Raw genomic sequence first — 27661 nt, 5'->3', positions numbered from 1 at the left:
ATAAATTTTAAGAAAATAATAATAATAATAAAATAATAATGAATAAAAAAATAAAAAAATAAAAACAATAACATCCTTTTTACTGTAGAGATTCCGATTAGCTATTTTCTTATGAAAACAAAATTGAAACCGTATATTTTACTGAAATATCAAAAGTAAAAACTAAAAAACTGAAAGTAAAAACTAAGTGAAGAACTAACTGCATGTCAAAAACTCGACACTGTTATAAAAGTTTAGACAATACTATCGTTCAAATTCGCTGTAATCTTTATATGGTGCTGCTAAGTTGAACTATAATATAATTTCTCACTAATTTGATCACATGATACTATGTTTCAACTTGAACCGATATGTGTTTCAATTTAACCCCTAGTTAAGGTTGCAGAAAACTGATATGGTTCAAGGTACTTACATTTAGGTTCGCCGATTTAACCAATTTTTCAGAGAATGAGTTGGAATGTAAATCTCTGTTTCCGCCCAAAGTTCGAAGTCCGGAAAATTATTATAACTTATTATTTTACAGCTCTTAGAAAATAGAAAAATGTTAAATTAGTTTCATTAGTTGTGGTGTACCTCTCTTTGCATTAATGCGAACATAAAAATGTTTCAAAAAATTGTAGTTCAAAAATATAGATAAATTTAAAAATGGAATACTGTTTTTATTTTTTTTTTTTTTTTTTTTTTAAATTTCCAATGAGCTGCACAATCAGTCCTTCCCGAAGAGTAGACCTAGTGCATTCTCCAGGCGTGGTATCCACTCTTTCAGGACCACCACAATGGGTGAGATACCGCTGGCCATGTTAATTTGGACGTCTAGTTTCTGCCACACTAGAGTTATGATGTGATTTTTTGTCTTTTACTTAAACACTGAGTTTTGTTCAGTAAAATAATGTAGCATACAAATAAATCTATTCCATGTATTTCAAATATTTTTTGATATGCTACTGACGAACACCTAAGTCATAATTTTTTTCAAATCTTTAGAAATCTTTCACTAATTAAATTATTTTTCTTCGCGTGTTTATGAGGATATTTCTCTAATATAGATATTTTGAAATCTATTTGTCAACGGTTACAAAATCTACTTACATTCTATTGCTGTTCTTTTATATAAAAAAAGAATGAAAATAATTATTAAAATAATAAAGAATAAAAGAATGAAAATAATGAAAATAATTGAAAGAACAATGAAAATAATTTTAACTTCTGTAGTCCATCATCTAAGAAATGTTTGTTCTAATATCGATTTAATAAAACTCAAAGTCTAAAAATTAATTTTATGATTATGATTTCAGTCTTTAGTCGAAACTGCAAAAAAACATTATATGCTAAATAAAATTATGTAAAGTAAATTGCTTCTAATATTGCTTAGTCGTCTAAGAAGGAGGGGGTGAAAGCAATGCTTACCTACAACATTAAATATATTTCATTAGAAAAAAGAAAAATACTAAATTAAATTTGAAATTTAAAGTTCTTAAAAAGATAGCTAAACGTATGGGAAAAGGAGTTTGAAAGTTGCTAATTTCTGCTATTAAAAAAAAAAGGAAGGGGAACTGAAGTCACTAAAAACATTCTAACTTAATAGTTGAACGGCCCTTTATAGATCAATTAAAAACAGTGAATACTAATCCAAGCTTAAAATGTGAAGCATTTTGTTGAATAAATAAAAAATAGAAAAAGGTGAGTAAATAAAATAAAGTATTTTTTTTTTAACATTTCCCTTATAATTTATTTGACTGACTCAAGATGTAATGAACAGTCTATTAAAAACAGTCTGTCTATTTAAAAAAAACTGTACTTTCAATTTTTATAATTTGAAAAAAAAAAGTTTATTGACTGAAATGTGCAACATGTAGAGCAAATTAAAACCACTATTTAAAAATAAGTAACAGGATGTTGTTTAAACTCGCATTAAATCATGTTTTTTTTTTAATCTACTCAACATCAAACTATGAGTGATGATTTAAGGGAGGTTAATTTTGAGATATTAAAAACGCAATCGGCTCGATGAATTCAAACAGGAAGAAGAGGAGGTATTGCAATTGGAAAGATAGAGGGGGCGTGTGGAATACAATGGGCCATCACGGGGAAATCGCCACAGATTCAGTGGCGTGTCGAATTCAACTTCATCTTCATTAGATGAAGGAACGAAGACAGCGGCGTAATTTATTTTAGAGAAGGAGCCAAAATGCGATGAGACACACAGGTTGACTCTAGAAAGATTTCCTGCAATCTATTATTTTAGATTGGACATATTCATGGATATAAATAAAAGGTTTATTGTCGTCACACAACATCAAGACACTCTGTGAGAGATTTTTTTTTTAATCTCCCATTCAAAAATATATTAGTGTCTTTTCAAAAATGAAATGAAAAAAAAACTGATTGAAGTGGGGTAGAGGTGAGGATTAAAAAAAATGTTCCCGATTAAGATTCATGATGAGGATTAAAATTAAGATTCATTTGTTCTCTGTTAGGAATAGATATTAAAATTATATTTGTGAATTTCAAAATTACGGATCTAATAAAACTCGCTGCAACAGAGAACAGCAATAGTAATTGCGCGTAGGGCTATCTCTGGAATCGCAGGAAAACGTCAATAATTGATTATTTCGACAATTCATAATATTCGTACCATCATAAATGAATAATAACACACAGGAGTAGCTTCTGGAATAAAGAGGTGAAAAGGTAACTAGCGCAGACATTTTTACATTTATTTTCAAAATCTACAGTCTTTATTTGTGTTATACCTTATTTTTGCTTATTTTATTTAACAAAAATTACTTAAAAACAAAAAAAAAATTAGAAATTTTGTATATAAAATTAAGAAAAAAAATGTGATCAAACTTTAAGGTCTCGTTTAGTAATGAAGCCGGTTTAAATTATGAACTTAAAGGATTCAAGCTGAAAATTGCACTGCATCTTATTGGCATATTCATTCTTTGCAGATTAATGTAAATACACATAAAGAGATTAATTTTATTTAATTTTATTTTTATTATTATTTGCTTTTCTGATTTTAACTTTTACATAGTAAAGTCTTCGTCTGCATTTGAATTTCATGACTTCATCAATTAATTGGCATAAGTATTTTTAAAACTGGATGCTTTAAAAATCCTCTTTCAAAGAAGCACATAATTCTAGTGCATTGGTTTCTACACACATTGTCGTTTTTATAATCATGTTACAGAAGCAAATCATTTTCCTGTAGGGATTTATGTACTACATAAAATTCAAATAATAATAATAATAAATTAAAAAGGGAATGTTGGTGTTTGTTATTGTTGTACTTGTAGGGCTAAATTATTGTAAATGACATTAGAGAACCTACCTGATGAAAGTGCATGATTGCTATTGTAAATGCCGTTTTCTTGAGGGGGTGCCAAATTGAGAGGCATTTGTGACGTGCTGTTATGTTGAGGTGGTGGTGTGTAATAGGAGAGTGGTAGAGGTGACGACGTGCCTCTGTTAGATGTAAGTCCTGGGTTCGGACCATGTCCGTTCATGTGCCGTGACACCAGACTCATAGGTGAGGTGTGTGAAGGTAGAGGCTGGTGATGAGAGTTCCTTGGGGGACCAGGGACCAACTCTCCGTAAGGGCTGTAGCCTGCACGTCGTCCCTCTCGGCGATTGCCATCTATAGCTGCTTGTAGCTCATCTTGAGTGCTCAGTTTTTCTTTGTCACACTCATAAGCATATAAGTACTTCATATATCTGCAAAAAAATACAGAAATATTTAGCACAAAAATAAGCATGCATTTTCATCCGAATATCTTATTTATTTCTTTGAAATACGTGTCATAAATATATTTAAAATACGTTCTTTATCCCAAATTTTACATTTTAACTATAATACCAAATATATAAAAACACAGGAATCCATCACATAGAAATTAATTAAAAAATTCTTTTACCTGAGGATATACTACAAACTCTCTTTCACAAGAAAATGGAAAAATTATACGAATAAATATCGGAATAAAATAATTTATGTAAAATATATACCTTTTGCTTAGCTGGTAAAAAATTACTATTGCTAAAAGCAATAGAAACATATAGTATGTATTTAAAACTTAATATATAACAATAGAGACTTAAACAAATTCACTTTTAAAAACAATATTATAAAAAAACGAATACAAAATTTAGCAGAAAAAAACTTTTTTTTTTCTCCATATTTTTTAAAACGCAGTCAAATCAGTGGGCTGCACTAGCAAGTGAAGCAAAAGTAAGTACAAAAGTCTTAAATTGTTATACAATGCTAAAGACTCTGGCGAGCATTTTGGGACAAACCTGACAATGGAAAGAAACCGCTAAGAAATTTATTTCTTCTGGTATAAAAGCAAAGTGCTGAAATCCTAAGATAAGAATAAGCCAAAATGTATCGAAGCTCTGACGAATTGACAAAAATGAATTAAAGCTAGCATTAAGTAAGTCTCTGAAAGGACTTGAAAGGCTCAGATAAAGCTTCCAAATGATCGCCATTTAGTAACACATTTTAACAAGTAAGCAGGGTCTTAAATGAGAGATCAGTTTCCTATTTTGCTCAGATTTACTTATTTATTTATTGAAAGGAATAAAATTAATAAAAGCGCTCCAATTCTTAGGATATTAGGAAAACATTTTATTGGCTTTACCAATAATAAAAATAAAAAAATGAATAAAAACAGAAAGTAATTGAAGATAGTAAAATTATTATCTAGTCCCAGATTCAAATGATATTCTGTGAGAGAAAACAGGGCAATCAGTTTAAAAATCAGGAAATGGATATCAGATAGCAAAAAGCATTGAACAAAAGCTATTCATACAAATAAAATCATACTAAAATACTAGTCAAATCATCAATGATGTGAATTGCACCAACAGGTGAAACTAAGATGTAAAGTACGTTTGAAAACAAACAGGTATTAATTGCTATGCCTCTCTCAAAAAGTTAATCAACGTCTGCAGCATCGTCGATGGTTACCAACAAGAACAATCACTCTTGTTCAACAACAGGCTTCATCAACACATCCTTAGTTAAAAGATGACGAATTTTCCGGCGACAAACCCGGCGGTAATCCTGCCCTGTCGGGGGGGGGGAAGAAACCGCAAAGAAATTGATTTCTTCGGGTATAAAAGCAAAAGATAAAGAAAGCAAAGGGCTGAAATCGTAAGATGGGGATGAACCAAAATGAATCGAAGCCTTGACGATTCTTTTAATGAAGTTTGGTAGCATTAAAAGCTGGTCTTAAGTCCACCGTCACGGGATATAAATTCTGATTTAAGACGTTCCGCTGAGGCTCGTGGGGATTTCAAATGGTTTCATTAGTCGCTTTATTAGCGTGGTATAAATTGAGAGAGCTGGCGCGTTTATAATGGCGGCGGATGTATTTTGGCACCGTTTTATAATGGCTCTGATGAAGAAGTTACGAGTTTGTGATGCCCCTCGAATGAGTCTCGTAAAAATAGGTCTAATTTATACCTGACACGTTATCTATCGGGGATTTTTTTATATTTTTGTTCCTAAATCTTTATTCAGAACACCCTTGTTGTCGTTTGCTGATGGTTCTTAATGCCGCTTTGGCGCGAATCACCATCTTGTTTGAGGATTTTAACGGTCGGTATTGTTTCACAGAACGCTGCTATGTAAGAATGTTTTCTTTTAAAAAGTCTAAGATATTATTTTAAAAGAATTTGGATTAAGAAAATAATGTGTAAGAAAGAACTAAGAATTCATATTTGATGAAAAACTAACCTGTTTTAAGCCTAATTTTATTATTATTATATTTTTAAAAAAAATTTTAAAATGTGATAAGAAATTTGTAACAAATAGGATTAAAACGTTTTTAAGATGCGCAAAATGATATAATTTATGATCTTTAGGTATTATGAAGCTCAGCCTTTCCATAATAATTTTGATTTTATAACAAGGCGATTTTCACTTACAAAATATAATAGCTTTGCATTAAATAGTTTATATTTTTACTCATTACGTTTTCATTTTCCCATTTCTTAAAAAAAAATAAGTTTTATGGAATATTTCAAAACAGGAAAAATATGCGTGTGTAATAATTGCAGGAAAGTTAATCTTTGTTTTTTTTTTCTTTCCATGGTAATTTTTTCCTACGACGCCCATGCCACCAAAATAACTGAAAATTAAGGACAAATATAATTTCGGTAATGACAAACAATACTCATGATCATATTTCACCTGTAGAATTATCACACACTTCTTCAAAAAAAAAAAAAAATGCAAATGACAGGAAGTCATTATATAACGCAGATAAGTCACAATAATGAGAATATAATTAAAGGAGTATATAAGGAATGGTGACAAAGAAATAAAATTGGTCATAAGCGTTCTGTAAGCCGCTGAGTGCCATATCCGAATAGTTTCGATGACACAGGGGACGCATATGGATGATTTGTGCATGGTAGAATTATAGCTCGCATGGAATGTAGGCGTACTCAGATGGAGGAATCCAAGAAACTTGGAATTGCGCAAACTGTGATCTCTGTGCTTTAGCAACAGTTCCAATATGATGGAAATGTCAATTACAGTAAAGATGACCCCCCGAACTACAACGCCGAATAAAAATCTGTGTTTGGTAGTAACTGCCAAAAGTAGCAGACTGAGCACAGCATCTGACGTCTCTTGTCAGCTATCTACATCCAAGGGTACCATAGTTTCAACTCATACCTTGTACAGACCTTGCCGGTCTGTCAGTTGTGTTCCGATCACGGCGACTCAATGTAGCCAGCGATTAACCTGGATTAGAGGACATGATATGTGAACATCGTCGCAGTGGACTTTTATGATGTTTTCCGACGAGTTCAGTTGGCAGCCAGATTCACGTCGGACTTTTACATGGAAAATGCCAGGTACCCGTTACCACCAAGACAACATTATTGAACTATACTGTTACGGTGGTACAATTTTGCTCGTTTGTGGTGGGATTATACTGGGCAATAAAACAGATTTGCACTTAAAAATCGGAATGATGACAGACCATTTTCTGTAAAGTTGTTTCTTAAGAGGTGATTCGTTTGGACACGTTCGTGTAGATAAACGTTAGGGGCAATTAAGCTCAAACCCCTGTTGGCCTGTTGCGATTGGTCAGCAACAGGCCAACTGCTGAAACTGCTTCTCTTTGATTTCGACGTGGAGTCGAGCTGGGAGCTAAATTTAATGAGAAAAAAAATATTTGCAATTAAAATAAACTTGTACATTTGCCCATTGAAACTTGTGAGTTATTATCGTATTCTTTAAACTAAATATGCAAGTAATTAAGTTAATAAAATTTTAATGATAGAATTTGTAGTTCATACGATGGTCAAAGGGTGCCCCTTAAACTTCTGTCTTAAATGATTTTGGGTTTAAGGAATAGACTTATTTTTTCCTCACTTTTTTTTCAAATTTGATTTAAAAAAAACTGATGAAATAATATATTATAGATTTGTTGTTAAAAAGAAAACTTTCACAGTATTCATAACTTAACACAATTGTCTTAATTAAACTTTTCAACGTATTTATCAGAATAAGGTATTAAAACAAATATTGATTGTAAATAAATGATGTAGTAGGACACAATATTATCTCGAAATTACACTCTTTCAGATTCAGAATAGATCAAATTTTTTAAAAATAAAATTAACCTAATTATCGCTTAATATCAAATACAGAAATCTGCATAATTGCATATATTTAGTTATTACTTACATACCGGAAATACAGATTTTTGATTTAATTTGTAAACAAATGTCGTTATTAAATTATTTATGAATTGTAGTTTCATTCTATAAAAATTACTCAGTAGCTTTTGTTTCATTACATATGAAAGACAAATGAAATAATTTTTTAAGAATACTGTTGATTATAAATTTTCCTATTTTTTTAAAAAACAAATTCACGCATTATTCTACAAAATATAAAATATAATATTTGATCTAAAATTAATTTTTTGAAAATAAATTATTTTCTTTAAATTACTCTTCGAAATTTGAAGAGAAACCTATATTTTTCTTCGAACCTTTCGTTTAAAAAAAAAAAATCATTAAATATGTAACTCGCTTACGGATTCAATTATGTGTTTATTTTATATTGTGATAGTTAATAAAAAAAAAATGTAGGTTTATAAGAAAAGAACTAATTTCTTCATAAGCAATCAAGGAATATTATAGCTTTCTTTTTCTTTGTATTGTTTATCTCACTCAAGCTCGAAGGTCCGAACATATCACTTTTTCCGACGTCGATTTGACGCACTAGCGAAACTTGAACGCCGAGCGAAGATGTTCGTCCTAAGAATCAAAACCTTTTGTTTTGAAATAACGATTAAATTAGGTTGTCCCTTCGGATCTGAACGGACATCTTTGAAACGAAAAAGTAACAAAAAGCTACTGTACAGGACTACTATCCTGAAAATCGGTTACAAAGTTATAAGAAAAAAAAAGTCGCATGAAGTGAGTTCGACTGTGAAAAATAAAATCGCCTGAAAAATAGATGGGGTGGGTAGAAACAAAGACCATTATAACCGTGGAAAGAGGGGGAGGGTTGAAAACCAGAATTAACAAGCACTGCGTGTCACCAAGTCCAACAAGGTGTATTGGTCGCCTACCTCGACAGCCTGTCAAATAAATCACTTTGTATCATTTAAGGAAGAAGAGTTATGGGTGTTCTCATCTTTTCTGTTTCAATCTCACAGAATGAGTCAAATCTTTAATGAGACAAAATTAGTTTCAATCAGGCGTTGTCGATGAAAAACAGCCAGGCCTCTTGGATGCACGGAGCGTGAACGCCCAATCACAGATAAAAAGCACAAATAACAAATTTTAATTGAGAAACTGGAAGAAGGCATACGATGCATAGTTAAATGTTCAAAAAACGAAATCAAAGAAATTCAATCTTCAGTTTTTGATTCTAGGAAAAAAAGGTACCGGAAAAAAAGGTATGGAAAAAAAGGTCCCCGGAAAAAAAGGTACCTGTGTAGGGAAAATTCTGTAGGGGAAAATATTTGAAATGAGAAGATTAGATTGAAGCGCTTTTTGCTGTTCAGTGCATGTTTTTTTTTTTTTTTTTTTTTTTTTTTTTTCGTGTCGCGCGTTTTCAAAGTGCTTTTTATCCAATTTTTGTTTCTTATTTATGCATTTATTCTTAAAAAGTTAACTAAATATGAAAATGTTCAATAAAATTGTTTGTTTATTTTCTAAGATCATGATTCTACCGGGAATCTTAACTCTATTGAAAAAGTGTTATCAGGCTACATGAAACTCTTAGGGGGGGGGGGAGTAAAATTAAAACATTATAGAAAAATTTAAATAGTATCTTCCCGCTTTAAAAAATAATCAAAGAAGAATAAATAAATGAAATAAAATTTTTAAAAAAAAGCGTAATACAACCAGCCCTTACCTTTCTCCTTACCTCAATGATCGAATCTGAATTATTACAGATAAAAAGAATATTCATTGAAACAGCGAGAAGCATTCATACTGCCCAGAAAGCGAGAGGGGAAATATCCCTACAGATTTTCCCTATGGAGGTACCTTTTTTACCGGGACCTTTTTTTTCGTACCTTTTTTTCCAGGGACCTTTTTTACCGGGACCTTTTTTTCCGTACCTTCTTTTCCGGGACCTTTTTTTCCATCTACCTCAGTTTTTACCACTGACTTTTTTGTTGTTGTTGTTGTTTGTTTTTTTTGTAACAGGTGATAAATAAGGTTTTCCAACTCAGGTGGAAATGTTTCTTTCCGTTAATACCAATTAATGGTATTCAGTCAAACAGTATTTCTTTAGAGAAGAACTGATTTTAAATACATTCACAATGCTAGAAGAATCAAAGGAACATAATAATTTTCAATTGCCTTACTGAAAACGAAATTCCTTAAAAGATAAATAAATTTGATAGGAAGGAAATCATTGAAAATACTTCATTAAAGTTCTATTTTTATATTATGAACATTTGTCTTTTTAAATTAAATGCATATTTCGAATATTTAAAATGAATTCCTAGATTTAAATTTGTGAACACAGCTGAAAATATTGAGAGGTTAGCAATTAAATATTTTAATAATTAATCCTTACATAGAAGAATACTTTTGCTAATTAGGTCGAACATAGTCTTAATGTTCATCCTCAAAATGTAACCGGTAATCCTTTTTTTTTTTTTTGAGGGGGAGGGGAGGCGGAATCGGGATACTTATATTACATCAGAATAAGACATTTTAATTTCAAGAACTATTATTTAAAAATCCCTTTTAATGTAAGAAGTTACTTAATACCTTGAAGAACCGAATTTTTGATTGCCTTGTATTTTTAAGAACCAACTTATTAATTCCTTGTTCATTTCAAAGACTCATCAATAATTCCTGGAATGTCTCATAGACCAACTTGTTAATTTCAAAGACTCACTTGTTTACTATGAAGACCGATTTGTTAATTTTAAAGAGTAACTCTCTAATTGCTTGACCTACTTTTTAATTACATATTAATTTCAGGGACAATACGAGGAGCAATTTTTTTAATTCCTTGATAATTTTAAGGATCAGTTCAAAAATTCATTTCAATTTCAAGCAACAAATTATTAAATAATTTCAATATTTTGGAAAAGATCTCGTTAGGAACATTACTTGAGCATCGATAGCTGTAAATTAATATATAAAAAATATAATTAGTTCTCAATTGTTAATAAATAAATAAATGGTGAAGAAAAACGAAGTTTAATTTAAAAATGTATGTCTTAAGCCCCAAACAAACACCAATATTACGTTTTGCACACATGAATATAAGTGTTACATTTTACACAGTCCAATGTTACATTTTACACAGTGAGCCATGAAGAGTAACATTTTCTCCGGGTTATCATAAAGAGTAATTACTTTTTATCAGAAGCTGATAAAAAAAGAGAATAATAAAAGGGAATTTTAAAGTATGAAAGGGAAAAGTCGTGCTCGACAAAAAATTTATACCTAAGTAAGTAGCAAAAATAGTAATGCAAAACAAAAAAATATTAAAGGTTGTATAGCGTGGTCACGCGCATTCTCGCGTGATCTCGTATGTCAGTCACGTAGGGGAGGGGAGGGGGGAAGCCGTGCTGGGTTAGATATTCATTAAAAATACTTATGCAGGCCATTAATGGTGATTTATCCATCGAATATGTCGCTCGTCGTTAAAGCAAGTAAAAGCGCAACCTTTTTTTTTTCCTCTTCTTCACACAAATCGATTCAATACATAATTTAGAGGAGAATTATTTAATGCCTCACCCACAGCCCCACACACGATGGGGTAAAAGGGTTAGAGGGGTTGAATTTTGCGTTACCATGGTATCGAGCTTGCCAAACAAGGAATTTTCTCATTAATGCCGACTTTATTATTCCAAATCAAAGCGAAATGGTTTTTCTCATTTTCATTTCCTTTCCTATCCCAAATTACAAAGGGGAAAAGAAACAAAAAATAGATATAGTTAAAATTTAAGGTCTTTGTATGCTTAAAGAGATTAAATTAACAGAAAATTTATGAAAGGCGTAAAATTCAAGCAGATATTTTATAGACCGCAGTTTCAAACATCGGTATAATTTTAATGCTGTGAGTTTGGCAAAATTGTTTAAATTCTACTATCTGGCATATATTCAATCACCCACAATGTTTAAGGAAACTTGTTTTAATCAAAATAAAAGCTAGTATAATGTTTTATAAATTGTGTTTGAGAATGCCCTGTAAAAAATAAAAAACCGTTAGATATAATTTCATTTTATATAACGTGTGCTACATCTGCAAACACGCGTTACATAAGGATACAAATAGACATTTCAAAACAAGTTAGGTTTATTTTGTTAATCTGGAGTATAATCTTTAGTATATTATAATTCCGAATTTTCAGTAAAGCATCCTTACAGACCGAGATCATTCATGAGTGGGTGTAGAGTCTGTTTGTTATTTGGGACGATAAATTCAGGTATATGAAATAGTAAGTTAATATGTCATTTCTGACTCATTCTGCCCCTAAAAGCTAAACCTAAAATATTCCCATAGTAATCAGTAAATTTGCAAAAGTTGATAAATTACACAGTTTGATTAGGAATACCGAAAGGTGATATTTAAAGTTGTTACATTGGGTTGTCTGTACTTTGACTAATTTTAATTTTATTAATGCTTAAATTCTCAGATGTGCTTACCAAAATAATTCACCGAAAGAGTTCGAGGCCCTATAAAAATTTTATCAATGTTTTCTATTATTGTAATATGAATCACGAGCATCCTTTTAATTTCTGTGAAAAGTTGTTGCCAACGTGTAGAACACATCTTTGCCGATTTTGTAACAAATGCATCTTGACGTGCGCGTTAAGACTTTCCAGCGCACTTGTTTAAAGAATATCATTATGGTGATCCAACTTTGTTAGGGAATTTCCTCACTTAAAAAAATTTTCTCGAAATCAAGATGAAATTTACTGAGTGGATAAACTTTGTCATACAAGGTACAAAAAAACCCTTTAGTGTTTCCTTATTATTTTCAAAAACGTCCTTTACTTTTAGATGCGTGAGGGTGGGAATTACCTCTCCCAAGCTTTCGCAAAATACCTTTTGAGAAGATTTATTACATTTCTTTTTTGCGTAAGAATACGAGAGCAGGAAAAAAAAACAATAAAGATTGATTCCTTGAGATCACTAAAAAGAAAATAATTAACTAAAACACAAATGAATTAGTAACTAACAAAAATAGAAAAAGTTAACTGTTGCCATGTTTTTTTTTTTGTAAACATTGTCTACAATAATACCCTTTAAGTTAGAAGTATTTCACCAAAAGGGTAAACCGAAGAATTGTAGACTTAATTACTTTGGAGACAGCCTAGTCACTATTTGCTTAGACAATAAAGCCCTTTTCGACATAAGAGGACAACAGAATTCAAAATCGAGGAAAAGGTCCGACTACATACAACTCGAATCAAATCAGCTAGAATTTTGAATTCAACCCTCCCCCACCCTCCTGCACCCCCTCTCTTTGGTAGGAAATAACAGGACATCAGCAAGTCGTACACGGAATTGACGCCCCCGTGGGCACCCCCTTTTCCCACCGGGGCAACCGCATAGCAACAGCCCCTTCCCTTAGCCATTGTCCGGCAGTCCGGAAAATTTATCAATAACAACAGAGCGCCGACGCATACACAATACCGAATATCTCGGACACAACTTAATGTTCGCATTACTCGATTAAATCTGTTAATTACGCTGGAGCGAGTGCCACTGATCCCTACGTCTGGAGAGGAGGGGAGATGCCTTTGGGGGAGGGGGTCAAGAACTAATTAATGCGGCAAGCTGGTCCCCCCGATTTCAAACCCCAAACCCGGAATTAATTAAATATTGATTAGGAGCTTTAACTAATCATTGACTACTAGGCCTGCTTTAATCAGTCGTTAATTAATGCTTAGGCGTTGTGTTCAGATATTCAATGAACCGGCGAGAAATTAAATTTCGTACGCACAGGGAGAGCGATGTTGTTAAATTAAGGGAGGTGATACGGGGGGTCAGTATTTGGAGGCATTGTTAACCTTCTCACTAAGGGTGGGGGACACACAAGTCCACTCCTGCCCCTCGTTTGAATCACAATCCGAAAGGATTGTCGAGTATAAGGGGGCGGGGGTGGAGCAGCGATGGAAAGTATTTGTTCAATCTGGGCATTCGAGTGTCCGCAGCTATCTCAAACTGGCCGAACTTGTCATGAGATGTTAAAGCTGATTTTAAGCGAAGTGGGGGGAATGGGGGTGATGCGAAATGTCGGTGGGGGAGAAAAGCACCCGCTTCGTCGAGCTGCGGTATTGTGAGATTCGATAATAAATCAACAATTTCACCAATATAGCCCCGTAATTACAGATCGCAAAACAAACACAATTTTTACAGAGTGGAAGCTATTTCTCAAAAACAATATTATTACATCATTCTTTTTTTCTTTATAAAAAAGTGAAATTATGTAACTCGTTATTCATAGTAAATATAAAACAATTTAATTTACGAAAAAAACCAAATTGATTTTAAGAAAGTTATATGGAATTGAGAAAGGGGAAAGTAATAGCATTTGTTAAATGTTGCCAATGTTAGAAGTTAAAAAGCAATTACGAAAAAACCAAATTGATTAAGAAAGTTGTATGAAACTGTTGTTGTTGTTGTTAATTTACGTCGCACTAGAGCTGCACAATGGGCTATTGGCGACGGTCTGGGAAACATCCCGGAGGATGATCCGAAGACATGCCATCACAATTTTGATCTTCTGCGGAGGGGATGGCACCCCCGCTTCGGTAGCCCGACGACCTGCGCGCGAAGTCGAGCACTTTACGGTAGCACAGTTTAGCTAGGACCAATACCGCACACCCTCGGTCCCTACGCAGACTGATCCAAGTGGTCACCCACCCGCACACTGACCGCAGCCAGTGATGCTTGACTTCGGTGATCTGCTGGGAACCGTGTCTTAACGATCAGTCCACTGCGGGACTGCATGAAATTGAAAAAGGGGAAAGTAACAGCATTTGTTAAATGTTGCCAATGTTAGAAGTTAAAAAGCAATTACAAAAAAACCAAATTGATTAAGAAAGCTGTATGAAACTGAAAAAGGTGAAAGCAACACCATTTGTTAAAGGCTGCCAATGCTGGAAGTTTAAAAACAATCTTCAATAAATATATATATAAAAATTCTGCATTATCAAAAATAATTTGAAAATTTATTTTTGTTTTCAGTATGAATAAATGTAAAGTTTACTACTTATAAACCATATGAAATGCAAATGAGTTGTAGTTAATAATAATAAATACAAACTACATTTGATATGGGGCAATAAGTAAAGGTTTAGAAATAGTATATCATACGATTAATGATTTTCTTTTTATGCCTTACAAATAAAAAATTCTAAAAAAAAAATTTATAATGCTGATTATTAAACTATTTTATAAAAAAAGAAGCATAAGACTGAAAAATTTAAAATTAACAGGTAAAAATCAAACAAAAACATCCACTTCATAATCTTATTTCAAAGCAATAGATAATGGCAATAATAATTGACGCAAGCAGATAAGCACTCAAATTTAAATCACTTATCACTATATTTCCATGTTTTTTAAATAATAGAATTAAATTAGCGAATAATATTTTGCGAATACATAAGGAGTTTTTGAAAGAAAGGTGTTCAACTTGCTTCATATTGAAGGACATAATTCATGCATGTGTCAATTAGAAAAAAATTATAAACAATAATTTAGTATTTTATTTTGATGTCATTCATTTTTGAGGAACACTTATTTATTTTATTTACAATAAGCAATCGATAGAAATTATCAACCAGATCAGCAAAATATTATTTAATTTTATATCCTTTGTTGAACAGCTGACTCAATTCTGAGTTTACAACTAACGATGTTCAACTCCGTAGTCTTGTAATTTTGAACCCTATCCAGAAGACAAGGAAGTTGCTGGATCAAGTATTGAGAAGTTTGGCTTTCGTAGAAGACTTTTTGATGGAAGTAACTCGAACTTTTGTTACATGAAGAGGAAAACCATGAAAACTTCTCACGATTAGCCTGACGGCAAGGGAACTCTTAACCCTTGATCCGTCCACCACTGAGGATATTTTACGTCAGAACTGCGGTCGGTGTGAGCTAGATGCGGAATTTGTATCGACTAACAATTGCTGGGATTCAAACCAGGGTCACCTCATTGGGAGGCGAAAGATGTATCCCCTAAGCCATATTGTTTAATTATAATCTCATATTATTTAATTTCGAAAATTCAACATGTTATTTACAAACAATATTTATCCTTCTTGTAATTAGTAAGATATATACTTACTGCGTTCGTAGAGTAAAGGCCGCACTTGTAATGGAGGAAGGCAAGTTGAGACCCTTTGTGATTTCTCGCCATATTTTTTTGTTTATGACTTCGACTAGACCACCACGAGCTACAACTAGCCTGTATAGTTCATATAAATCAAGCACTTGTTTAGCCATGATTGGTATGCGGTTGACTGGTGTACCTAAAAAAGAAGAAAAAAAAAGAGGTCAATATCTGCTTTAATATGAAATGGTAAAAAAATTAGACTAAATTCAAACCTTTAGTGCACATAATCCCTTTTTAAAGATGATTTTAAGATTGATCGATTACTTCTTTCTGGCATAAATTACTGTTAAATACTCTGTTATTTTAAATTTCAATAATGGTAGAATGTATCAAACATTCGGACAGGTCTTTTTTCCCCCCTTTTTTTGGTTAATTGACTCGGTCACTTTTTTCCTTTTCAAGTCCGACTCTAAGTTATCTTTTATCATTCTTAAATCTGATTCGAATATAACCATTATTCTTTTCAAGTTCTTAAAAGCAGTTTTTTGCGTAGATCCAAACGAAAACTATAAATTTTTGATAAATAAATTGAATTTATTCAGCAAATATTGTAGTAAGTACTTACAAGAACTTACTTCCTCTGATTTTGACATAAATTCAGATTTCTACAGTTTGACATTTTACATTGTGTTTCTAACCTTTTCAAATAAATTTTTTGTAGAAATTTTTCAGTTGATGGAATACTAATATACAAAATGTTATTAAAAGATTATGACTTGGGCATTAATGTGTTAAGTTACTTCAAAACGCTTATGCATCCTAAAAAAACTGGACGAAAGTTATTACATTTTTGAAATCTTACGTAAGTGCTCAGCAGAGATATAAATACTCTTAACGGGGACATATGAACATAAAAATATATGAAGCATAACACCCGTATCCCATTATTTATGACGTCGGAAATAAGCTAGACTTTAAAACAAACAGCCGCATATTCGAAGTAAAATTTCTCGTTAGAATTAGACATAAACAAAACAAACGATTTAAATAAATATTAAAGATCATACAAGAAAGCCACAACATTCTTGGTAGGAAAACTTTCAAAAAAATTATAATGAGTCTTGCTTAACATTTATGTCAGTTTACAAAGTTATTTTCTGAAAATCTTAATTATGTTGATTTTTTGCTGAAATGTCGTTACAAAAGTTAAACCTTCCAAAAGAAAACAGTCTAAAACTGCATTAAAAAAACTAATAAAAATTCAAAGATGGATTTTTTTTAGCAACTGAAAACAATTTTAAAAAAATAAAAGAATTGAACGATTGGCTACAGTTAAGAACAAAAAATAGAACATTTCTGTGTTCGTTTTCGAATTTCGTTTGAAGGAAGATTTGAACATTTTATTTTATCACAGCTGTATGCGTCACGAAGTATTTTATTCTGATTCTCAAAATCTTAATTCTAAAGATTATCTTAAATTTCTTAATTCTTAAGATTATTTTGCAAAACTATGTACTTTCATTTGAGCTTTATTCACGTTGTTTGTTGCTTTAATCTACATAGCATAAAGTACACCTTATCCTTTGTTGCATATCTCAATTTCTTAAAATAGAATTCAGGTCAATAAAGGATTAAATAATTTTAAATTATTTAAAATTTATAAGAAAATTTTAAAATATTTAAATTTAGAATAAAACACAATTTATCACGAATATCAATATTGTCCAAAGCATAAGAATAAATTACTTTAAATTCTTTTCAAAATCAAATGAAGTTTTTATCATATATATATATATTATTATCATTCTAATGAAGTTTTTATCATATATGTGGAGGTTGACGTCAGGTATAGTTGAAATAACTACGCTTTTGTAATAACACATTTAATGAAAAAAAACAACAATGGAAATAACACAACCGCTCCGTCTGAGCGCTTAGCTGGAATCTGACATAAGTGGGGTGGCGCTGCTGTAGTGGGGGTTGGATTCCCACATATATATAAACTGCTGTTTGTAGAAAATGCAACACCATGAAGGAATCATCAGAATCAAATGAAATTCGCAGCAAATGTCAATTATAGGATATTATGCAAATTAATAAAGTTTCAGAGCCATCGCGCGTGCGTGGCGCGCGCAGCGCCCTCTGAATTGATGCTGAAAGCGTATAAATAAAGTGCTGTAGCGGGACGTTGAAAATAGTCTATGATTATTTGTTAGTGGCAAACGTTTAGTGAGACCTGAGTATGCCTCCACGACGGAAGAATAAGAAATTCAAGCAACTTACGGAGTTTGAACGAGGGAGGATAATCGGCCTTCGAGAAGGAGGATTTTCCTATCGCGCAATAGCAGCTCGTATGCAGCGGAACAGTTCCACAGTGATGCGAGTTTGGAAGCAGTGGACCGACGAGCACCGAACAACTCGAAAAACAGGCACTGGACGACAGAAGGTGACGTCAGAGCGCGATGATCGACACCTGCTCCGCATGGCGGTGAATGATCGCACAGCTTCCTCCAGGCAGCTGGCAGCACATTGGTCTACTGCTACAGGTGTACAATTGTCGGCTTCGTCAATTCGTCGTCGTCTGCTGCGCCGTGGATTGCGTGCAAGGGTGCCATTATACAGGATTCCCCTCACGGCGGATCATCGACGGCTGCGTCGGCAGTGGGCTCTTGAGCACAGAGACTGGCGAGCTGATTGGCACCAAGTTGTCTTTTCAGATGAATCACGCTTCAATTTGTGGACCCATGATGGCCGTGTTCGTGTTAGACGTTATGCCGGTCAACGCTGCCTTCCTGAGTGTATTATTGAACGACATAGTGGTCGAACACCCGGAGTTATGGTCTGGGGTGCGATTTCGTATCATGGACGATCCAATTTGATACGAATTGAGGGTAATCTCAATAGCAACAGATACGTCCGTGAAGTGCTACAGCCCGAAGTCGTTCCTTTCCTTCAAGGCATCCCTGGAGCTATCTTTCAGCAGGATAATGCACGCCCACATGTTGCGCGGACTGTTAGAGACTTCTGTTCAGCACAACGCATGCAACTTCTTCCTTGGCCTGCTTATTCGCCGGATATGTCGCCTATTGAGCACGTGTGGGATATGGTTGGTCGGCGTCTCACTCGTGATCCGCGTCCTGCAGTTTCCAAAGACGAACTTTGGTTGCGCATACAAGCGATATGGAATTCTCTTCCTCAAGCAGATATTCAACATCTGTTTGACTCCATGCCACGTCGTATAGCAGCATTTATTGCAGCGCGTGGTGGCTGCACCAAATACTGATTTCGGACGCTTAATTTGTTTCTTTTGTTTTGAAAATTTCATCATTTATTTGTATCAGTACAAGTCGTTTCTGCATTAAATTTCATTTGATTCTGATGATTCTTTCATGGTGTTGCATTTTCTACAAACAGCAGTTTATATATTATTATCATTCTAAAGAAGTTTTTATCATATATATATATATTTTTATGATGAAAGAAATATATGTGATAAAATCATATATATTTTTGATGAATATGATGAATCATAATAATCATATATATTTTAAATCATAATCATAATAATCAGATATATTTTTAAATCATATATTTTCATATATATATTTTTAATCATAATATTTTTTCATATATATTTTAAATCATAGATATTTTTTGATGAATATGATGAATCATATATAATTTTTTTTTTATATGAAGTTTTTTTTATATGAAGCAAGTTGCTTAAGTAAGTTAGTGTAAGATGTTTTGAACATTACTTACTTAAAGTCTTGAACTTTGGAAAACGAATGTATTTCTTCAATTAATAGCAAATGAGAAAAATGTAACCAATAATTTTATTAATTTGTTTTAAACATTTCCCAATATATTTTAGGTGAATGCCATTGAAAAGAGTTTTCTTTTTTACCCTTTTTTTTAAAAAACAGAGATACGACTTCTTTTAAAATAGAGAGAATAGAGAAAGTCAAAGATAGCAAACCACGGTCTAAAAGAGAGAGAGAGAAAAAAATAGAAATAAACCCCCAAATCATAAAAAATCCATGATTTAGCTAAGTTATTCCTCCACATTAACATACGACACATCTAATCCCATTTCTAATGAAACTAGATAAATCAAGAAAAAACTCGAAACGTTTCGAAACCTACCCTCCTCCGATTTATTTTTCTTTTCTTTTCATTGCTCAAATATAAATCTCGTCGCACTAATTTTCCAAACTAAGTTAAGTATTGGACAGAATCCGGTTTCGAAGCGTTTCTGAATAAATAATATCACCGCTCGCTCGACAGCATTCTCAGCGCAAAACATGCAAAATCTGACTTATTTCGCGGACTTGCGCTGAGCGGCGGTTCCTTTTGAAGACCTTCAAAATTCCCGCGCTTCGAGAAGTTAAAGACTAATAAGAACAAAAAAGAATCCATGTATTCCATTTTCATTCCCATCGCTATTTATAAGAAATCCGTGACGATCTCAAAAAAGCTTCGAAATGTTCGTGTTAATGGCCATTTTATTTTATTTTTTCCCCCTCATTTCGTAGAAAGTGTTCTTTACGACTGACATTTCTACGTTTTTTTTTCTCTTTCCTTCTGACCACGGACTAGGTAACAGAACAATTTATTCGACTCGTTTTCATTTTTTAGGGATTGATTATTACGTAATTGACAAGCGCTTAAGGGTCCGCTTTATGAAAGAAAGCATTTCTTACGGATATAAATATTTGTAAATGTTCCTAAGCTGACTGTTATGGGGCATTGAAATTGCGTTTGTTAATAAATGTAGATTTGAGGGGTGAGGAAGTATAAGCTTTAGAACACGATCTTTTGATAACCTCTTTTTTATTATTATTTATTGATGAATACTGAACTCGGGAGGTACCGGGGAAAAAGTAGTTTCTAGGTCTCTTTACGAAGAATTCAATACTACTAGGTTTGGTAACACAAAATTCATTTAATGTTAATTAAAAGAATGCTATTAGTAAAGGTTTTTAACGACAAATAAAAATTTATCCCATCTGTTCTTTTATGGAGGTGGCATGACTTAAGAATGCTTTATTTTTATAATAATTATTTAAATAATTAATGCTTCGAATAATTCAATTATAGTTATAATAATTTACTTAAATTAAAGAATCAAAACTTGGATTCAAATATATTTCAGGCAAATGCAATTTTTTGATCACAGGGGCTATTTTATTAGGTAAGGATTTTTAAAGGATTAGAATCACCACTCCCTTATCAACAAATGTAAGAAAATCGCTAACCCCTATACTTGCGTAATTTATTTAAAATTAACTCTTTTTTCAAAATTCAATTATCTAATTTTTATTTCTATTTAATCTTTCTTTTTCAATTTATAGGCTAACCTAAACATAGCTTATATCCTTGTGAGAATTTAATTAAAATTTTCAAAAATAATTACGAGAATTGAAAGAAGTTGTGTATTCTTATTATTTAAAGTTAATGATAAAAATAATCGTTTCAAAATAGCAATAAAAGTTTAAATTTAATACTTTGGGGAAGAATGCTTAACTTTACATTAATCATGCTTAACTTAACAATTAAAGTACTCTCGTTATAAAAATTAAATTTAAAAAAAAAGAAATCAATTTAATATTTCTTTTTTTTTTTTTTTTGTAAGTGCATCTTATTAAAAATGTATTCTGTGGCAAAATGTATTTCTTTTTCCCTAGTTTCAGATATTTATTGCCCGATAAATTTCTGAAACTAAGAACATCAGTGGTAATCATGCGAGAAATGTATATAATCAAAATCGTGATTTAATTACGTATTTAATGTTAATAATTTTTTTAAAAAAAAAATTTCATTTTCTTTAAACCTATCTGTTGGGGGAAAAACAGTTTTAACTCTTCGATTGTTGTGAGATCAAAAAAATTTACCAAGAACGCTTCGAAAACAATACCACTTGACGCCACTATAAAACCTTGATAAGCGAAACAAAGACATCATTCATAGCTATAAAGAATAGTAAGCGCACGAATTAACGATTAATAGGAGAAAAAGAAGAGCCAAATTACAAGAAAACTTTGTCTCAATGAGAAATTATCGTGAATCACATCTGACGATTTGTGTCTATGAAAACCTGTCATTAGAAAGTGTGCATGGAGACTCTGGTTGAACAAGCTCTCTTCAGTTCTATATATTAAGAAGAAGAAGAAGAAAAAAAAGGGGGTGGGGGGAAGAAAAGAAACGAGATTTCATTCTTTTAGATTTGTTAGTTCATAACCACGTAAACACATTAAAAACCCTATACTTTATATGATTTAGAAAAATCCCAGATCCGCTTCAAATTATATATGACATTGCCCTAACAATGAAGTATAAGACTGCACTTTCGTTACGGACAAAGTTATGTTTATATGTAAGCAGAAAAACTACAGAAATGTTAAATTTCATTGATCAACATTTTACTTATATGAATTAAAAGTAGTTAATTGGCATTATTAACTGTTTATGTTATAGGCGACAAACTCATTAAAAACAAAAGGAATGGAAAGAATCTAAATAGGGAAACATCGAACAGTTTGGATGGCATTGACTAACATCATGATCAGCAGCAAGATAAAAGAAGAAATACTTTATTTATGTGATGTAAAGTTTAGTGAAAAGACTGTTGATTGCGGAGATCTCTTTGCTCCAGCAGCTCCTTCGCGTAACATTCCCAACGTTAACATAAGAACGTTCTGCGCAGCGCAGTTGCTTTAGAACAAACTTGGTTCTCTACAGAATTTGCGCAAACATACTTACGTGAAGGTGCCAAAAGAGTGCGGAAGACATTAGAAAATGTATATACAAGATTAAAAGTTCAACAAAAAAAATTTTATTCTTCTATAACTTTTTAGATTATGCAGGTAATTGGCAGGGTTGCCACTGAGGTAAGATTTATTCTAAATTAATTTTTCCTTATAATCACTACGTTTATTAACTATCTGGACACAATTTGAAACTTAATTTCTGTTCAAAACATATAACAACAGTGTATAGTGCTCAATTTCAGGTAGTAACAATTTTTAAGAAAATGACACACACCTCTACCCTGTAGTAGTAAACATTGTATTTTTATCATCTAGCAATCGATATCGTATTTTGAGCATCTAGTAAAAAATATAACATTTCGTAAACTTTTGCGACTGCCATACTCTGGATACAGTATGTGCCATTTTGATAACGATTTTGTAAAGCATTTAAAAGGAAGATAAGCACTAGTAAAAATTATGGAAATATCTGCCTAGGCCAAGAAAATTTCTTTAAATGGGCCAACTCCATTTCGTATCCTTTCGTTCAAACTAATAATGACTGTACAGTGTACAGGCCGATTGTCTGATATAAGGCTAAGTTTTTATGATAATATTCTTAAGAAAGCTTGAAATTCATGCTAAGGTTCAAAAATAATAGAGCAGAAAAATAACAATAACCAAGTTCGATAAGCACAAGACATCAGACGTATCCATTTTAATGTTCTTTCAAAAATGTAAATTTTGTTTCCTCCAAATAAAGCTGCCTACCCGATTCACCTTCTTTAATTTATCTTGTACTTACACGGGAGGGCACACGATTAATAACCACGCTAATTATTACAAATAACGCGTATGTGGAAAAGAATTCCTAACGGCAACAGTTCCATCTTTCCACCTGGAAAAAGGGGGCGGGAAGCGCAATTTCTCATTATTTATATCTCAGCCCCCTCCAAACCCCTATCTTTTCCACATTTTTTACCTTTTTCTTATCCCAAACTCCTTCAAAACTCTCGCTGAAGGTGACACACGCACGAAAATCACCTCCCCCCGTTACCCTTCGTCTTTTCATAAATTAATGAGGGAAATAAAACTGCCCCCTCCTTAGACCGAAAGGAAACCTATTCGTTTATCGGCGAAATTAATCTAAGTGAAAGAAAAAGACCTCATCAGAATACGTGCCCCATTAAATCCATTCTCCACTTTTGAAAAGAACTTTTGATATTTAGTAGGAGGAAGACGGAAGAAAGGGGAGAAGGGAACTAATTTGATAAACGAGTAAATTCATCCTAGCCCCCTCACCCTTCTCCCCAAACGCTGCTTTCTCGCACATATGTACAACATTCTTATCCCCCCCACAACACCCCACCTTATGTATCATGTAGGAATAATTAATGGTACGGTCAGTACAAGCTTAATGGACGGGGCTAGATACCCTTTTATACGAATGTTAAGGGGAGGAAAAATCCCAAAAAGAAATTTAAAAAAAAAAAATAAAAAATAAAAAAGTATCATACGAATAAGCACATACATATATATATCATAAATAAACTCTCATCTACTTAAGATTCTTTAGCATACAGATTTAATTAAAATGCTTTCGAGGGTTTTTTAATTTCTTCTGCATATGGCTGGAACAGTAATTAATATTAGCTCATTAGAGTTTGTGGCTGCTCCTGCTAGCACGGGAAATTTACTTTGGCAAACAAGTAATTTTAATTACGCTAAGGCTCTCCTTTTCTCATAAAATGCAAACAGAAAGAGTTAAGTGCCATCATAGGTTTATAAGGGGGGGACAGGGGGGAAATATGGGGGTCATGCAGGGGCGGAGGGAAGGGATCGATAAATATATAATTCATTGATATTAAAATCACAAAAACAGAAAAGCGCGAGAGAGCGCCATAGCTTTTTAACTAGAAACTTCTCCAGTGTTTCCTGGTGGAACACTAATTACATTAAAGTCGGTGTAGTACCAGATAATTGCCATCGAGTGAAATTAAATCATCTGCGCCGGGGGTAAGGTGTGATGCGTACTATTAAGAGGGGGGTAAGGTTGGGTGCTAGAGGAAAGGTTTTTATTCCCTAGAGAGGTTGCATAAATCGAATTAGATTTTCTCTGAATAATCTTCCGCGGTCTTGCAGAATTGAAGGATGGGGGAGGGCAGACTTGTTTAAAAGATGGAAGATGAATAAAGTCTCAAGTTTTTCTTCGTTTTAAATTTTTTCATCCTCGGTCGTAAAGTAAATGCGGTAATTTTATCAAAGTGCACTCAAGTTATTAGCTTGTGAAATGTGGAATTGTGATAGCGCGAGCTTAAAATAATATTCGTAGTTTTGAACATATGTATCGATGTGACCCAGAAGTGCAGTTTATTGAAATGCACATAATATTTTTACCATACTTTTTACATCGAAAGCGAAAATCGATCTCCATGAGGGTTTGGTTCAAAAAATGAAACTAAATAAGAATTTAAGGAATTCATTACACGAGTTATAAGGTTTATATTTGTTTGTTTTTCAAATTAAAGTTAGAACGGGAACAATAATATCTCGAATTCTAAAGGGGTGGAGGGAGGATACTTTTGAAATTCAAGCAAAATCGAAGATTTCTTCACGATAAGTGGCATTTCTTAAAAATTTGTAAATGACATGGAGTGGACAACATAACAAACGCGTGCCGATTGATTTAGTATTTTAAAATTCATTCATGAAAAATTTGTGTAATCCCCGAATCTGCGAATTTAAACTATTAAATTGATGATCCACTGAAAAAAGGTATGCTGTTGTTGTTTTTAGAGATAAACATTGCATTCATGGGAACTGCAAAGAAAGTTTTTAGTATATCCTTTGTACATTGTTTTAGTACATACTATTTTATACATCTTTTAAAAATCAAACGTGTGTTAATAAAAATTGCATTTTATTTGTTTTCTTTGGTAAACTAAATGTACATAAATGCCCTTTTCAAGGTGAAGCAGATGTTCTTATGTTCTTTCTTCTTCTAACAAATTGATGTGAAATTAATGTAAAGAAAAAAAAAATCAAATTTGTAAAATTCGATTTTTTTTCAGAGAGAATTAGTGATCTGATTAAAAAAGCACACATGTAAAACATTCCCTTAAACAATTATTTAAGAAAATCTAAATCCCTTATTATTTCAGAAACATAATTCACTTTAATTTATTTAGTTTGATTTGCCATTGTTGGGAGGAGGAAATGTTTTAGACTTAGTAAAAGAAAAAGAAAATTGAAGATTTAAAACCAATTTCTAATATAGCAGAAAAATAATTCATATCTCACTTGCTTTGCTTTAGCTTAAAAATACAAAAAGCATTCTAGATTCAATGGGTTGCCATATCCCCGTTTTGGATTAGTTCATTTATTATTTACTTTAAGTAAAGGATGTTCTTAATTTTCATTCCAGAGGAAAAGTATTTATTGTGTCTTCGATTTGTTCCGCACACACTTTATGAACCCCACTTCTTCATTTGGTATCAAAATAGAAAAGCACCAGCTGTGCAAACGTCTGGATTCCCTCTCCGCCCGATCTGGAGTTACTCGATGACCATTTTACACCAACTCTGATTTATCGGCCTCGATTACTCCTTGCTCTAAAACCAAAAATAGATCTCTCTCTCCTCTGTTACTATCTCCTCTCGCGTATGTATAAGAACAAGTCACGTTAATTGAGAGTTAACGAAAGAAAAATTGAATAAATGACTCATTGCATGGTTTTTCGAGGTAAGGAAGAATCATTCTTAAAGCAGCATAAGTAGAAGCGAATTCATCGCAAAATTTGACTTTGTGGTTACATTGCTTTTAGAAAGTAACAAATAAAGCTTTAGGTTTGAAAATCAGGTACTTGGAAGCTTTTTTTTCCCCTTGAAATTAACAAAAAAGTTTACTCATTCGCAGAAGATTCTGCTATACGAAACGATAATTCTGGGAAGACATAATTGCTTTAAAAAAAAGTGAGAAAGAACAAATAAAAACTGAACAGGAAAACTTCCCTACAACCAGTAAATACTTAGTGAGACAAAGCATGATCACTCAGTTAAAGTTTGATCCAAGAAAGAGGTATTTAGAACATTATTTCTTGTCAATCCATTTCTAATTTAATTCATTTGAAAACCAGCAAGCTCAAAGCGCTTTGGAGTATATCACTAGACATGAAAGATCTTGACTCGTACGTGGCGAGCCAACAAAAAAGTGGCATCTTAAATTAAATAAACAACTGGTCACTTTTTCCCATTGTTTTTTTTTCTTTTGAAATTTTTTAATTGCACAACGAATTTTCTTGCACTGTGAAGTCCAGCTAGTATGTCAAACTAAATTTTGTCACATATTAAGATTACTTTTACTGCTGAATTAACTTTTTTTAGCCATAGATTATTTTTAGTATGATTTTTAAAAAATATATATTTTAATCAAAGTGAAAAAGAACAAGCAAAAAGTAGCTATTAAATGAAAAGGACCTACGGGTATTGGTTACCGATTCATTAGGTTTGAAAAAATAGCGATTACTAAGTCATTAAGAGTCTACCAGAAACAGGCTACTGACTAAAATTTAAATTTTCAGGTCTACTGCTTTAAGATATTTCAACTTTAAGTCTTTAAAAATATTTAAACGCAATAAGAACTTTCAGCTTAAATAATGGGTAGACATTTAAATGGAATAATGGATAATAAAAAAAAAATAGCGAAATATAACCCTACATTGTAACTTATATTATTTAATGAAATTGATTATACGCTAACTAAAATCTATATGAAATTAATAGATCTCAATGTTAAAGATATGCTCTGACATACGTATTCGTAAACTAATAGCAAATTACTATGTCCATCTAGAATAAAACAAATGCCATTCAACTCAAATAAAATCATTCAAATTTAGACTTTTAAGCCAAATATTTTAAGAATGATTCAGTTTAAGTAATGAATAAAATTGAAATTTTAAAAAAAAAATCTAAGCAGTAACAGTAATCATAGTCTATTTTATTCATCTATCAATTCTAAATTTGTTTAACCTTAAGAAAATATTTACGACATTTAAACAAACAAATTTGACTTTTATCAGGCAAAGTTTTTGATTAACTATAAGATTAGGTGGTG

The 27661-nt window shown here is 32.3% G+C and overlaps 1 protein-coding gene across 8 annotated transcripts in view; it reads right to left on the bottom strand.

The window, feature by feature from the left end:
• Nucleotides 1–27661, bottom strand: part of LOC107452032 (AT-rich interactive domain-containing protein cfi-1) — a 255777-nt gene that overhangs the window by 23153 nt on the left and 204963 nt on the right. For all 8 annotated transcript variants that reach the window (XM_043039632.3, XM_071183473.2, XM_071183474.2 and 5 more), the window contains 2 exons: nucleotides 15810–15993; nucleotides 3335–3717 (listed from right to left, as the gene is read on the bottom strand). In XM_043039632.3, the coding sequence (XP_042895566.3) occupies nucleotides 3335–3717; nucleotides 15810–15993 (567 nt within the window). The remainder of the gene's footprint in view (nucleotides 1–3334; nucleotides 3718–15809; nucleotides 15994–27661) is intronic.

This window comes from Parasteatoda tepidariorum, chromosome 7 (assembly GCF_982258835.1).
Source record: "Parasteatoda tepidariorum strain Cologne lab strain chromosome 7, Ptep-v5.0, whole genome shotgun sequence".
Taxonomy (NCBI): domain Eukaryota; kingdom Metazoa; phylum Arthropoda; class Arachnida; order Araneae; family Theridiidae; genus Parasteatoda; species Parasteatoda tepidariorum.
The sequence above is the reverse complement of the archived record's forward strand: the minus strand, read 5'-3'. Positions and strand labels throughout refer to the sequence as shown.